Genomic DNA, 16,168 nt, shown 5'->3' on the forward strand with positions numbered 1-16,168 from the left:
CTTCCTTCCTTTGCACACACAGATGATCTTAAAGCTGCAGAACAATTTCAGGAAGTCTATGCCACTGGTCACTGATGTACTCATAACTGCTGCTAATACTAATCATTGATCTTTCAGGTATAGTATTTGGAGTGCTGTGTACTTCTATGGCTGTGGCAGCATCACTTCTGGGAGGAGTTGTACAGGTATTTAAATATCCAGAGACTCACTGAAGTCTACAAACTAAAAAAAAATTGATCTTGATAACCTGTTTGTTCTCTTTTCTATGTAAATCATATTTTCTGTGAAAGATAAATTGTGTTGTGTAACTAATAAACAGACTATAAATAACAATAATATTAAGCACTCAACTAGCAGGATGTGTGCATCTGTTAATCCATTTAAAGAAGGAATCTGCTTCTTGGGTGCAAACGTGAACAACCAAAGTAAATGGGAACAAGTTTGAGTCCTTACCGACATTCAGTTCCAGCTTCATATATGTATTGCCACTGGCACCTTAATGTTAAATTAACTTCTGTGACCAGTAACAAAAATAACAAGGGCAATCGTTGCAAAAACTTCCTTATTCACTTTATCATTGGAAAGGTAAAATATCAATCACAATGTTTCTTCTTTAACAATATACTGACATTGGAACGTGATGTATTTTATAATTTGCCATTAAAATGTTACACAGCAGAAATCCGTGCTCTGCATGCCTTGGAATGAGAACATAAAAAACTGTTATAAGAATGAGGCTGTGGACATATCAATCGACATTGATTAGCCCTCTAAAATGCCTCCTGTGCATTGTTTCAACAGGCTGCACTCAGCATTCATGGCATGTGTGGTGGGCCCATGCTAGGATTATTTACATTGGGAATTGTGTTTCCTTGTGCTAATTGGAAGGTAAGAGGTGACCATAATTGTCTCAGTTTCCACTTGTTGGTCCTTCATTTATACGAGCCTTTTTTTATTATTATTACTATTATTGTTATTGTTATTATTACTATTTGGCTTCCTATAGCACCTAGGAGCCCTAGTCAAGGCCAGGACACCATTGTGCTAGATGCTATACAAACACAAAATGACAGTCCCAGATCCACAGATTCTGTGCCCTGCTTAGAGGGCTGTTACTAAAGATTATCCCCGCCCCCATTTATCGATGCTCCTCCATTTTGGACCTTATTCAGAAAACCATTGAAGAAATTCACAACCCTCCCTACTCCCCCAGAAGCAGGCTATGAGTTAGCCATTCAGTAGCTACTCTTAGTTCACAGGCTGAAATAACAATTGCTGACCCTTAGTGCTTCCTATGTGGGGGTTCCACTGGATTTGGGTACTGAGACATTCTCCACGGCACAACCTGGACTACTGAACTGCTGTGTCCCCTAAATTCTTCAGCCAGGGTACCATTTACACTGCTTTGCTGGTGAACAGCAAATCCCTCCTGTTCACACACAGCCACTAGCATGCGAAGTCTCTTCCAGCTAAGTTACTTGAATGCTTTTTCAGCCAGCCATAAACCACATACAGGGCAAGGCCCACAAATTCTTAGTCCCAGCCTTGTCACCCAGAAATGTGCACCTTGCACTATCCAACGCACTACTGAACAGTGCAAGCTCATAGATAGTCCATCGTTCCAACATTGAGAATGATTGTATGCACCAGCCTTGCTGTCTCAAGAGGAGTTCCACAAGCACTTCAATCCAAATACACACTGGATTAGCTAAAAGAATAAAATAAGTTTATTAACTAGAGAAAGATAGATTTTAAGTGATTTATAAGGCATAAAAGTCCAAGTTGGTTACAAAAGAAATAAAAAGATAAAAATACAAGCTAATTCCTAAATTTTATCAAGACTAATACATTTCAAAGCAAAAAGATTTCACTCACCCAAAATCTTTCAGAAATTTGAAGTTGCTGGAAAAACCTCCAGGCCAGGACACTCCCCCCAGTTAAATGATGCACCTTGTTTTTCAAGAGATCTTGCTGCTATGAGTAGATATGGGGGAAGAGAGGTGATGAGGAGGTCACTGTCTCTTATTTTTATATCCTCCTCCTCTCTTTGAGAATTACCCCCCAGTGGGGTAGACAAAACATTCCCATGTGTACATGAGATTCAATATTCCTTTCAAGTGAATTGTAAATTTCTTGTGTAACCCTCTTGTGTACATGAAGTTTTAGCTGTCTCAGAGATGACATGTAAATTTTTTGTTTACAGTCTCCCCTGCTGGTGAATGGTTGTTTCGGCCGTTAATAGTTTTCTAACACTTGTGGTCAGTCCTTTGTTGTCTCTGAGGAGCTAGTCTGTGAGTGTTCCCCAGAATTACAACATATTTCAGTAACAAACATATAGTAAAATCTCAGCTTTACTCACAGTGTTGTTACACACATTTTAAGAAAACAATGATGTTCAGCAGATTATGTGTTTTCAAACAATATCTCACAAGACATTCTTTATGCAAAATATATCAACCATATAAAAGTGGTGAATATGGAGTACAGGATGTCACACTGGGAATAGTATGTCACGGGTATGTGTGGATCTAATGGTCCTTCCCTGGCTTACCTCCAAATCAATATCCTTAGAATAGGTTGGCATGGGGACACCAGTGACCTCATGTGGTCCATCTATGCTGGGTGGATTCCACCATTGCAGAATATTTAGTTCAGTCAACACTACTTTATTTATACAACTGTGTTTCCATAGTCATGGATGTGGGAAACTGTGCATTTACGATTCGGTCATATAACTCAAAGCCAGTGTGAAGAAAATATTACTGGAGCCTCTATTGCAAAATCTGCTTAATTTAGATTTTGGCTGAATAAAGCCCTGCTACATCTGCCACCATTATAAAATTCTCATTTGCCAGTTACTACCACACACTGAGAATAGTTCCCTACATTTAGAATAGGAAATAACTCTGGCAGCTCAGGTATCACTATGTGGCAAATATTGACTGTCTAATGGCAACCACTCTCTATTTGAATTAAATCTCCCAACAAAATAAAGCACTAAACAGGCAAAAATAATATCAATCCCTATGGCTATATTTATTATTCAATTAATATCTATTAAGTATAGGCAGTGAAGAATGAACAGAATATGCAGCAGGAAGGCATTATACCATGGTAAAATGTCCACTTTAAAGGTGCAATCACTATGAAGGAGCTTCACAGGGGAATATTAGTTTTTACAGGGAGCAAACAGGCTGTTTTCTGAGTAAATTTTCATAACTGGGTTTAAAAGCTAGTTTTATCCATTCAGAGCGCAGGATCCAGGCAAACAGTCTTTTCATTTGAATTCTGCCCTACTGTTTCATTATCACAGCTGACAATAGATAAGGTCAGCATTTTTCAGAATTCAAACTTTTGACAAAGTGTCAAGTTTCAATTAAAAAGTAGTATATTTTTACTAACAATGCCCCAGTCCAATTTTTGACCTACTGTACCAAATAAGGTGATTCTGCACCCTTGAAACAAATGGGGGTTTTTAAATTCAGGACCAAGCCATTATCATCTCATTTAAAGTGTGCAGTGATATATTTCTGTTCTCTCTAATCATATATCTTGCTTTAATTAAGGGTGCCATAGGAGGCCTATTGACTGGGATCATCTTAGCATTCTGGGTTGCTATTGGAGCTTTTGTTTACCCTGCTCCACCTTCAAAAGCCCTTCCTCTGCACTTATCAACCACCAATTGCACTCTAGCTAATAGCACAGAGATGATTACTACATTGGCTCCTACTCTACCTCCAATCAGGTATTTTCTCATGTTTTCTGGTGTGGTTTTGACACAACGGGAGCTTTTGAAATTAATATTCTGTTATACAGAAATACTTACTTCATGATATCAGGTCTGGGCTACAGCAGTGCTACGCAAACTGTGCTCCATGAAACTTCAGTGGTCTGAGGGCACGCTTCAGACAGCTAGCTGATCACACGATGCATGTTCTCCTCCAGGTGCTACATAACACAAAAGACAGCTGAAATACATCCCAAGTATTACCTTTCCTTGTAAACAATTAAGATCATAGGAGTAGCGACTTCCTGGGTCATGGAATCAAGTCCCCTGCTACTGCAGGCAACCCCATCATATAATCACATTGCTGCAGGATGTTCCAGGATTATGAATGTGTGTGTGTGGTGGGGGGGGGGGGGGCAGAGAGTGTATCCATAAAATGATCTATGATGTGGTTCACCTTGTGAAAAGTTTTTGATTTTCACTTGAGTCACCATGTTGTACCTTCCTTAGGGTCCTACTGAACTCCCAGGGATGTCAATGGGAAAGCTAATCATTGACTTCAGTGGGAGTTTTAAAGAGCCTTTAAAAGTAACAGGAACACATTCAACATATATACAGCTCACTAGCTAATATAAAGAAAAGGCCAAACCAGGTATCACTAAGACACTAAGTGAGCAGGCACAAGTCAATTCCATCTCAGCACAATTCCAGAAACATGTTAGGTGTATCTGTAGTATGGAAGAGGTGTGAAGAACATACAAAAGAGAACCATAGATTCCAGCATGGTGGAGAGCATGAAAAGTTATTAATAAAATATAAGGGGCTGGTTAAAAGACTAAAGGGTCTGAAACTGTGGATCTAGCATTAATTAAATGGCAGAACTGGCATTCAGAAACTTTCAAGACTGGGCCTTAAATTACCTGCACTTATAATTACTTGGAAAGGGGAGTGTGACAAACATAATGCTACTTGACCATAACAATTTTTGCGACACACACAGTTCTAGCAGTGACCATTAGCCAGAAGCAAACTATTTTTTTAAATGCTAGTGTTGTCTGGACCAAATGCATTTCTATGAATACTTCACTAATGCAACCAATTAGACATGTGTTCTATTCTTGATGTCATGTGTATGCAGTTATCTATGTATAAAGCTGTCTATTCTGTTAATTTGGAATGATTTTTTACATGAGGCAATATAGTTTTTCCCTTTATAGAGGGACATTTACAAGTCAATAATTATTGCTGATTTATTCTTCCTCTCTTCTTGTGCTGCCATAGGCCTCAACTGGCAGATACCTGGTATTCCTTGTCCTACCTTTACTACAGTGCTGTGGGCTGTTTAGGGTGCATTATTGCAGGCCTTCTGATAAGCTTTTTAACAGGTTGGTTGTTTGTTAAAAGTTTTTTGCATTAAGTTCTGACTAGAATCAATTGTTTAAGAATTCTGCAGATACATACAAGGTTGCAAACTTGAAACCCAGACACTTATTGGAAAGTAGTGGAGGCAAAAAGTGGACCACTTGAGTCTAACTGGCTTGTAGATTCCCATTTGCTGATGCTTCCCAAGGAAATCCTGGCTATGTTAACTTTGGATGGGACTGGAAGGTTAAAAAACAACCATAGCAGACAGAATACTGCCCTAAAGGGAGTCTAAAAGTGGCATAGCTATGGGACCTCTGCAGCTGTGGAATTTAAAGCAGTGCATAGCCCAGACTAACTTACAGTGTGGAGAGGTTCAGCCTCCAGTGGCCCTAGGCTCAGGAAAAATGGTTTAGGTCCACGTTACCCAACTCTCTCAACTGCTCTGAAATGAACATGGCCCAGCTAAGCATTCAGCTCATTATCTTCCATTTTCATTAGGAAGATCTAACTAGTTTTCATTTTAAAAAGAAACACACAAACAGTGTCAAAGTGAAGCAAACAGACATGTGTTTAACCTCTTCCTTGATAGTTACATAATTAATGAATAGAGATGCTCATCTGACCTCTTCTCCCCAATGCAGTCTTGATGAGATTAATACAAAATCCCCAAATCGATATTTATCTCAGCCAGATGATATCTGATATGAATCTCGACCATGATAGTTGAGATTCATCTGGGCAAAGAGGACACTTGAGCCCACACTCAGTACATGGAATGACTATTCATCTTCGCTTCATCTGCTGTCTTGTGTCTCTTTTCTCTGCTCAGTACATTCATACATGTCCATACAGCACACCGTTAACAACTACTTTGTTCTTTCCAGGCCGTGATAAAGGAGAAGATGTGCGACCACTGTTAATACGTCCTGTTTGCAACCTGTTTTGTTTTTGGTCTAAAAAATACAGAACATTATGCTGGTGTGGAGTGAAGCATGACAGCACAATTCATGTGAGTCTATTTCATAACAGAACAGCCCACTACAGAATTAGGCTGTACATGCTGTGCAAAGTATTTGATAAACTGATCATATTTAGACTTCAAATTCTAAATTCCTGCTGCATATAGTAGAAAAGGCTGAATACAGTTAAGTGGAAATCAGACTAGAATTGAAAATATCAACCTTATTCTGCTAATAATTTAGCCCCCAACCAAGTTACAATGTCACTATTTACCAGGTACAGAAGGATCACAGAATCTGGAGAGGAAGAAGCTCTGTTATGTGAAGTCAATGCTTCTTGTAGTGCATGGTATAATCCCCTTACACAGCAACAGAGAAAAAATCAGATGTTATACCATAATCTTAGCCAAAAAGCCAAGAGAGGTCAAACAAGGCATTATTTAACATTTTAAAGAAACAAAACTACAGAAGAAAATAGACAGGCACTAATCTTCCTATGACGTCTTAAAAACATATCTAAAGATTAGAATTAGGGTAATATTTTCAAAGTATTTAAATGACAAGTGCTTAAGTTCAATTTTCAAATGTGACTCAGGGCTTGTCTACACTATGCGACTCTGTGGATACAAGGTACAGAAGTTACATTATGCAAGTTACCTTGCATCAAGTAGCCGCACTGTCATCAACACGCTATGTCGATGGGAAACACTCTTCCGTCGACATAGCTTATGCTTCTCGTTCTGGTAGCGTACAGGAGTTGATGGGAGGAATGCTCAGAAATTGATAGAGCTTGTCTTTACCAGACCCGCTCAGTCAATGATGCTGCATCGATGACGGCAATGCTGACAGAGCTGCTCAGTGAAGACCAGCCTTCAGACATGTATTAGCTTAAGTCCCATTGAATTTCATTGAGATTTAGGCACTTAAAGACCAGATTTTCAGAGGTATTTAGGTGCCGAAGGGTGCATATAGGACTCTAGTGGGATTTTCAAAAGCACCTATGTGGGCCAGCATTTTAGAAATATTAGAGGTGCTAACTCCTCTTGATTTCAATGGGAATTAGGCACCTAGACATTTTGAAAATCCCCTTAGGGGCCCCTCTGTATCTTTAAGTGATCAAATACCTTTGAAAAATGTAGGCTTAGTTGCCTAAGTCCCTTTTAAAAATGAGCACTTTTGAAAATTTTACCCTAACTCCTTTTACCCAGATGTAAGTGGAATGTGCATACTGCATAATGACTTGGGGTTCAGGAGCTGGGGGGAAGTGAGAATTAGGCAACATGGACTCCCTCTGAGATAATGTCGCCTAATGTTTTTTGCTCACATTACATTTTTGCAAACATATTAATAATTACAGCAGAAACATGAAAATTAGGATACAACCAAAAGAAATGATCTATCCTCTAATAGAACAAGAAACTTGACCTCTATGATCTGCTCATTTGTTTCAGTCTTATGTAGAAGATGAGGGAGCATCGTTCTAAGGACATGAGACTGTTCCCATTGAAGGCTACATCAGTTTTGGCACTGAGTTCAGTGGGATCAGGTTCAGGCCTTAGGTACTTATTAGTACATGTTTTAAAAATATCTGGGATTAAATATTAACAAGCCAAATGACACAAAGGAGGGACAGAGGTACAGTCCTCGCTTTTGTCACTTCATATTGTCTCAGTTCTGAAAAGTGACTGTAAAAATCACATGGTCTATTGGATTCTGTGTCACAGGTGTTTGAAAGGGGCCATATTGTGTCTGGCCTTGATAGAGCTTTGCTGAGGCATAAGGAGGAATAAGGCTTCCGCACTCTCCTAAAACCTTGGACCAGAGTGCAGCTGAGGTGGTGGCAATGGGAAGCAAAGACTGCACAGCTGCTACTCCTTCCCCATCTCTGAGCGGGTGGGTAGGGAGGAGGCAAAGAGGGGCAGAACTACTAACCTCCTAACCTCCACCCTCCTAACACACAAGCCAGTGGAGCTGAGTCTCCAGGAGGAGGAGAGCAGAGGCGGTAAAGACATGTGACAAATTATTCATCCCTTCCCCCAGGTGCCAGAGGAAAGAATTTGTGACTACCTCAGTCACAATTCTTGCCTGATGCTCCTCCTAGCATAGTGTTGCCCTGTACTTTGGGAGGCACTGTTGCCTAGTGGCTAGAGCACTGGCCTGGCGCTCAGGAGAACTGGTTCTGCCAGTGGCCTGCTGGGTGACCTTGGGCAAGTGACTTCACATGTCAATGCCTCAATTTCCCCATCAGTAAAATGGATACGAAAATGAATATACAATCAATTACTACTACTCAGGGCACTGAGCAAGCAAACCCTATATAAACATGTTTTTTTCCTCACTGCCGGCTCAATCTGAGCTCTGAGAGTCAAGGTGTCTTCCCTTCTTTTGCATCACTAAGTGTAATAAAGATTCTTTAAGTCAAATTACACTCTTTCAGCCCATGTGTATCACACGTCAGGATTATTTTCAGATTTCTTTTCAGTGGGTTTGCACAGGTGCAATGTATTGGTCTTGTAAGATGAATGATATGATTGATAATACACAAAAAAGCAATATCTTCTTTGGGGGTTTCCAGAGGAGACTCAGGAACTTTCAGGTGCCTGAATCTCACTGAAATACAGTGAAATCTGGGCACCTAACTCCCACAAACTCATTTGAAAATCCCAGCCAGAACCTAGCTCATTCCCTTGTAGATGTGTTTGCTGAACTGGGTTAAAAGGAGGGAAAAGAATCAACGCCTTTTTTGTCACTAAAGTCAAGGGCTCTGAATCTGAAAAAGCACAAGGAGCAGGTCTGCGGTGGATAAGAGAGCCACTTTACAGAGTAGAATCACATTTCAAACTCTTCCTACAGGGCCAAGATGCATAAATCCAAATATGTTTTGCTAGGGTTGGTTTTATTAACGTTTGAAATATGATGAATCGCACATTCTTCAAACTACTGTATTTTTATTCCCATTTCACAGGAAGATTCTGAAAACAATCTGGGTAAAGATGGTGCAAAGAAGGCAGGGACAGATGAGTCCTTCCAGAATGGATTCAGCAAAGAAATCCAGAGTCATTTACCTGGTTATAATCATCATGAAAAATCCTACACGAATACAAACATAGAGACAGAATCTTATTTCTAGCACTGGGGACAAAAAAATTGACTTCCCATGGGAATCAAACTACATTGCACCAGCTTCAGAAAACAAGAATTATACCTAACCTGTCAGTTGTATTTTACTAAGTCCTGGATGACCAGAGCAGCATATGGTTGTCACTAAAGGGAGACGTAAAAGCCAGATTCAATTTTAGTTATGAAATACTTATTAAAAACAGGGCATCCATTCTGTAAAGACACAGTGATGATGGGAATGCTGTTAGATCAGAAGAGATGTAAAACTGAGGCTTATTATGAAAATTTTTATTACATGTTTAGCAAAAGATAGGCGTTAATATTCCAATCTGGGCAATTATAGCCCATCTATCAACAATTTCTTTTGGAAAAATCCAACCATCCAGCGGCATTCTTTCCCTCTTGTCCTAAACTAGAATATGGTGTTGCTGTTCACCTCGGTGATGGATGAAGTGATTTATGTATAGTTATTATTTTCTCCCACAACCAACTCTGTGAATTCCCCCATGCCCTTCCTTATGTAGCTAGGCACAGAACAGCTTTCCTGATTAGAAAGATTCCTTCCCTTCAAATCTCCCCTGATGTCCTGCTTCTCCCAGAACACCTATTGGCAGAGAGTATTAGCCCAGCCGGCTGACAACCTGGGACATTTGATTGTAGAAAAACCAATTTTAAAAAGGAACTATTATAAAAAATGTATGTTAACAAGACATAGCCAATCATGACCATTTTACTTGTATTTTGGGCCCCTTTCCCGTACCTTTTCTCTGGTCATTTTCACTCTGTAAGACCACAGGTTGGCCTGTGAGTTGTTGGTGAGCGAGGCTGAGGGAAATATGAGTATTCACTCGATCAACAGAAAGATGATTGACATTTCTGCCCTCATATATATGACTTTAATGGCAGCAGTATCCATCAGAATGCATTGGTACACGTAACAATAAAAAGCTGGATATTTGGTACAGAGGACCTCTGCACCTCCTTTGCTGAATGAGCTCGGCTTCTGCCCTGCTACCATGTCTCTAACCTGAAAGCTTTGCATCATGATGGTATGAGTTCCTGCTCCCACATTAGCAGACCATCCCTCTCCCTATCATCCCTCACCACTGCACTGCAAGCTGCCTCCATGGTGCCCAATGGCATCTTGGTCCAGTTGGAAAGATAAGTTCTGAGGATTTGGTCCAGTTCATCATAGAATGGACATGTTTTCTGACCCAGTCTGACCCAGACCTTCTTATTGTCCTGGGCCTTGTTATAATAACCCTTGATCTTTTCTCAACACTGCTTGATGCTCCGAGAGATAGCCATCTCATCTAGTCACTCAGACACCCAGCCATACATCAGTGTATTCTCAGTGACTGAGTTCAGCTGTGCCTGAATTGCTTCATCTACCCAGAAGGCCATCAGTGTCCACATATCAGCTTCAGATCAGCTGGCGGCAAAGTCACAGGAATGCCACTGTGAAGGCAAGCTATCCAAAGAAGTTGATTGCTGGAGAAATAGCACACAGTGTGCGCAGTGGTGTGTGCACAGGTATGTAGTTCCAGAAACCATGACCAGTGTACAGTGGAATTCAAAATATAGGCCAGACAGACGGCCTAATCAGTGACTTGTGCACTGTGAGCTGGTAGCAGGGGAATTATTTGCACCATGGGGACTATTACCCCCATGTTACCCATCCACATTGACACTGCATCATTGGAATTTGGCACAGCTGAGAACCAAATGGTGGTTAGATTGGCTTGAAGCAAATCTAATCCAAATAGCACTAGGAATGCCTGTGCATTGCTGGGAGCAATTCTATGTGCAGACATGAGGTGTATTGCAGGTGTCTCAGGGAACTAACTGGTAGTTACCATGACACATTTCTGCAGCATTGACAAGGCCTTTATTAGGAAAAATAAACATTTGCATAGTTCTCCCAATGAAGGAGTGCAGTTGCTTGGCTAGGGATCGGTTTGGCTAAGGACTGACATACTGTTGGGACTGATATTCTGAGTCATGGGTAAATCCACTTCATTATTTCTTTTGTGGTTCTCTCAGTGGCTCAAATTTTCTTGCTGCTTCTCTCCTCCCTGCATACGGGCCCCTTTATTCCCTGCCCCCACACGACACAATTTCTACTTCCTTCCTGGTTAGCAAGGCAATGCCTGTATGTGGAACTTTTATTAAAATAGCTGATAAATTTACTATCTCTACGTGACAGAGGACTGGGTAGTAACCCCCTAGCCAGCCCTCTGTCATGCCAGCCCCAGCTAACTAAGGTGCATTAGAGCTGGTTGGGAGGATCTGTATCTGATTAGGGAATGGGAGACAGCTGTCCACCTAGCTGTGCTGAGAGGTTGCTTCTACCTCATTAGCAGATAGAAGGCAGCTGCCAGGTTGACTAAATAAGGCTTATATGCCCAGGCAGAGGAAGGAAAGGGGGAGGCGGGGTGGAGCGGCCCAGTGAAGTGAAGTGGCTCTATCTGTCTCATAGGAGCAGAGAAGCACCAAAGGCTGCTAACCCTAGCCAAGCACTGTATGAAGAAGGTGGACACACAAACGCACTGTGAATCAACTGCACTGGTGACTGCTAAACCAGAGGGTCTTCGAGTCATTTGTGAGCTAGAGGGTGGCTGAAACAGAGGAGCTTACAACCTTACAACTACAAATGGCACCTATAGGAGTGCAAGCTAAGCTACTAATAACTGTCATGCTTCAGGATGTAAACTAATTTCTTGCAGTGGTGAGGAAGGAATAGCTCCCAACACCCCACCTTAAATAGCACTGTACAGCTTGATGGTGCATTATGTATTATTTCATGCACTACCAGAAGCAGGACATTGGGCTGGAGAGCCAGTGGTTGCATCTGGTCAATTGTTATACAGTGATGACTGGAATGTGAGGCATCAAGAGCCAATTTTTATCATTTCTCCAGACTTTAAGAGATTTATTCATTGCAATTTTCCACTATGCCAAGAGTCTTCTCAAATTCTGTATGCTGAAGGAGTATGCACCCTCCCCACAGTTTGTCAATAAACTAGTCTACACTGATTTTTAAAACCAGGCATGGTATAGTGTGCAACCTTGTTATCTTCCAAAATTAATTGACATAAACAACATAGATGCTTCTTGTTATTATTTTAAATGTGCAAAATGCTGAATGAGTGTATTGGTTAGAGGCAGAGGCTGTGACAAACTTCTTCACATAAAACTGCCACTGAACTTTGTTTTAGTCTGCTATCTGAGCCCTTGGTTCTCTTTCAAATCGAGGTTGCCAGTTGTGCCTAGCTGTGTGATGATTTTGTCATGTGATCAAACATTTAACAAGCTCTAAGCTGAGTCTGACATATGGACCTAGATAAGGGGTATAGCTCAATCAATTGCTAGTGCATTTTCTAATCTTGCTATTGCATTTCCAAGCATGTGGTATTACAGAATAAGAATTGTAAAGAGCTACTGTTTCAATATAATTAATGTTCAGGTCAAGGTTGTGTAGAATTACCTGCTCATCTCTGTCAAGCTCTGAGCCATTGATCATGCCAAATCAATTCATACTTCCTCCTGATGACTCTGGAGCTGAGAAAATAATACAAGAAAAGGTCAGAGAGACACATGAATACAATGCTTGAAAATCTTTGGACTGAATGGATTATTCTCTTTACTGCCTATTCAGTCACACACACAGCTAATGAAGTGTCCTGCTGTAGCATTCTGACTAGTATCATTTTTTACAGTGCCCCCCTTCGTGACCCCCTACCTGACGTCTGCCTGATCTCAGAATGGACAAAGGGAACCAGATTTTCTGATTCACCTGAGCACTTTTGAAAAAGTGGCCACACCACTTAGATACCTAAATGGGAACTGAGCTCTCGGGAACAGCCAGCCACTTACTGAGGTGACTAAATGAGAGTTGCGGGCGTGGACTCAAAGTGACCTGCAAGACTCTTGCTCCAGGGTTGTGGGGGTTCCAGAAGCAGAGGAGTTGCTTCAACCAGGGGACGGGGGTGACCGAACAAGAATGTGAACAAAGCTTTGGTTGAAGAGACATTGCTTATTTATTTACAGAGTAGAAGATAAAGCACGCAACCATAACTAAAACAAACAAGAAACCAAATAAAGATACATGGGCCTAATATTCTACCATACATGTAATCCTTTTTCATAGTACACAATTCTATTATCTACTCTCTTATGCTTACAGACAGACGGTCATTTGTGAACTTTCAATTATCTGAAAGCAAGTGTACTTTCATACTTTACCAAAAGCGCTTCTTTCCCTAAACCCCTTGGGCTGAGTCGACTCTAAAAAGTATTAGCCGTCCCTGGGACGCTGCTAGTTCATGGAAGGGCTCAGTCCAGCTACCGAGGATCCCAGCGGGCTGCAGCCCAAAGTGTGACTGACTTTTGGGGTTAAATACCCTCAAGCTGATCAATTTACTTGTTCAGCTTGCCTCATCATGTGACATAATTAGTGGGCATTTCTGCTTAGCCATCATGACTTGTGGTCATTTCCAGGTGTCACTCAGCTGAGTGTGGTTAGCTTCGCCCTCTATCTGTGCTGTGCTAGCATCCGGACAGCCCTTATTAGGACCTTCCGGCCCCTTCTTTCCCTGTTACATATTTTACTATTCTATCTTAAAGCACAAGCCCATTAACTATTCTTTTTATATTCTACAGCGGGGTGCTGAACTCTTTGGAAAATCTGGCCCCACATTCCTTCTCCACTTCCATTTTCTCTTTTCCCCCTGGCTTCCTGCTTTGGTGTCTCAGTCTCATTGTTTTAAGCTTATTTGCCATTTTCTCCCCTGGCTGTGAGTCGGCAGCTTCATACACAGCCATCCACTCCCCCCAGATGACAAAGAAATGTATTTTTGAGGTTTTTTAACTGCAATCCCAAAGAAATATCAATCTGATAACAGAAACATAACCTCTTTTCAATTGTAACCGCAGGTTGCCATCTATCAGATTCAAGACTGACTCTAGCATTGGGAGCCAATTTTTCATAACTGGTACAATAAGTACCCTCCTACCCCTCTATATGGTAACATTAAGTGCATGTGATAAACTCTGAGTTAGTGCATGTTAGTGCATATGCAGCTCACATGAAGCACACTTACAAACCCCCAGCTATCAATCCAAGCTACATGTGCCATTACCTACCTGCTTGACCAAAGGCTGAGAATTTTCATGAGCATTGGGTCCAGCGGCACTTTTGATTATACTTCCCTTTTGCTGGACTTTAAAAGTTTCAGGCTGGTCCTTCGGGTTTTAGAGCTGCTCTTCTATTGCGGTACAACTTTTGGACTGTATCCTAAAATAATTTGCAAATATTTAAATAATAATAGGCTAAGAATTTGCCCCACTGTAGGAAAGTCTAAGGGACAGATTCAGGGACAGAGGAAAATTCCGTAAGATTCCCATTATAGAGCCCTCCAAAATTCTCTGTTAAGAGCTAGGGCTTGGGGTTTTTCTCCCTAGAAATCCAGCATATCTGGCTACAAACTCTACTTCAACAAAAAAATTTCAATCCCAGTGCAAAACTGCAGAGCTGGAACTCAGAAGCAAACTTGACACTATCAGACTAGGTCTGAATAGAGACTGGGAGTGGCTAGCCCACTACAAAAGATAATGTTCCCTCTTTTGATATTCACACCTTCTTATCAACTGTTGTGAATGGCCTCAGCCACCCTGATTGCCCTCCTCATTGTGATGTAACTCGCTCATCTTTGCATGTGTATACATACCTACCAAATTGAAGTTTCCAACAAAGTGGGTTTCTGCCCATGAAAGCTTATGCCCAAATAAATTTGTTAGTCTTTAAGGTACCACAGGACTCTCGCTGTTTTGCTAAAGACAGACTAACATGGCTACTCTTCTGGACCTCACAGACTATAATGTTATCTTTCTCTGCTGCAGCATTGAGTATCAAGGGAAGAGCAGCTGGTGAAGTATGAAGCAAAGTAGAAGTAATGTAAATGGGAAAGATAGGGCTAAGGTCCATTAGATTTTCAATAAACGGACAGGAAAGAGCCGGACCAGAGGCATTAAAGAATTAGGCTAGATAAAATACTTGGAAGTTAATTCTGTCCCCTCCTGCACAGCTGGGTGGGTCCCAAGCTACAAAATTGGTTGAGTTTATCTTCACAGATGGGGAGAAAATTTGGGGGACCTCAGAGGGGATGCACCCTCCTATATAGCATAGAGTCCTATTCTCCAGCTCTCCCTGTGCGGCATGAACTGATGGATGGACAAGGTCAGAGCCTCCGATACTTCTCTAGTGCTTGTACTCACAGGCTAAAGCAGCCTCCGTAGGCAGGGGAAGGAGGATGGTGAGGAGTCCTTTACGGACACCATTAAATGTCCATGTACTTAGGAAGACTTAAGCACAGGTTTCAGTGCTCTGGAGCTTGCTGGGCCAAGATGCAGAGTACTCTGGCCCTGATTCAATGAAACACTTAACATGCTTTTTTTTTCAAGCATGTGATTAGTGGTTTTCCGGCTTCCTCTGCAGCATGGGGCACGGGTCACTTGCAAGTTTAAACTAGTGTAAATGGTGGATTCTCTGTAACATGAAGTCTTTAAACCTATTACCGGAGTGGGTAGGTTCTGTGGTCTGCAATGTGCAGGAGATCAGACTAGAGGATCATGATGGTTCCTTCTGACAAAGTCTATGAGTCAATGGGACTATTTATGTGCACATATTTAAGTGCTTTCCTGAACTTACATCTCAGTAAATACATGGACCTGTTGAAGTCAACGGAAGTTTTGCTATAGATTTTGTAATGACCAAGATTTGGTCCTAAGAGATTAGCATAGAGGAAAATCTTACATTCAAATGGTGGGTTGGAGGAGGGGAGGTACAGAAAGTAATGACTGAAGTCTTCAGCCCTATCACCACTTTTTTCCCAAAAAAGTTGAATTTTTACCAGTTGAATTGGAGAAAGGGGACTAGATGGTGATTTTAGTTAATCATCTTAAATGAACAATAAAGTAGCTCTTAGTCAGACAGTCT

General features: G+C 41.2%; 1 protein-coding gene across 2 annotated transcripts in view; it reads left to right on the forward strand.

Moving 5' to 3' along the window:
* The window catches only part of SLC5A12 (solute carrier family 5 member 12), a 34,227-nt gene extending 22,409 nt beyond the window's left edge, over nucleotides 1-11,818 (forward strand). The window contains exons 10-15 of one of the 2 annotated variants that reach the window (XM_067532148.1): nucleotides 118-185; nucleotides 802-888; nucleotides 3,567-3,745; nucleotides 5,009-5,112; nucleotides 5,977-6,101; nucleotides 9,017-11,818. In XM_067532148.1, coding sequence (XP_067388249.1) covers nucleotides 118-185; nucleotides 802-888; nucleotides 3,567-3,745; nucleotides 5,009-5,112; nucleotides 5,977-6,101; nucleotides 9,017-9,181 — 728 coding nt within the window. In that variant the 3' untranslated portion in view covers nucleotides 9,182-11,818. The remainder of the gene's footprint in view (nucleotides 1-117; nucleotides 186-801; nucleotides 889-3,566; nucleotides 3,746-5,008; nucleotides 5,113-5,976; nucleotides 6,102-9,016) is intronic. The other variant, XR_010917002.1, reaches the window with a different exon arrangement.
* Nucleotides 11,819-16,168: the final 4,350 nt, after the last annotated feature.

This window comes from Emydura macquarii, unplaced genomic scaffold (genome assembly GCF_026122565.2).
Source record: "Emydura macquarii macquarii isolate MOO-44397 ecotype Brisbane River unplaced genomic scaffold, CSIRO-AGI_Emac_v2 contig_3240, whole genome shotgun sequence".
Lineage (NCBI taxonomy): Eukaryota > Metazoa > Chordata > Testudines > Chelidae > Emydura > Emydura macquarii.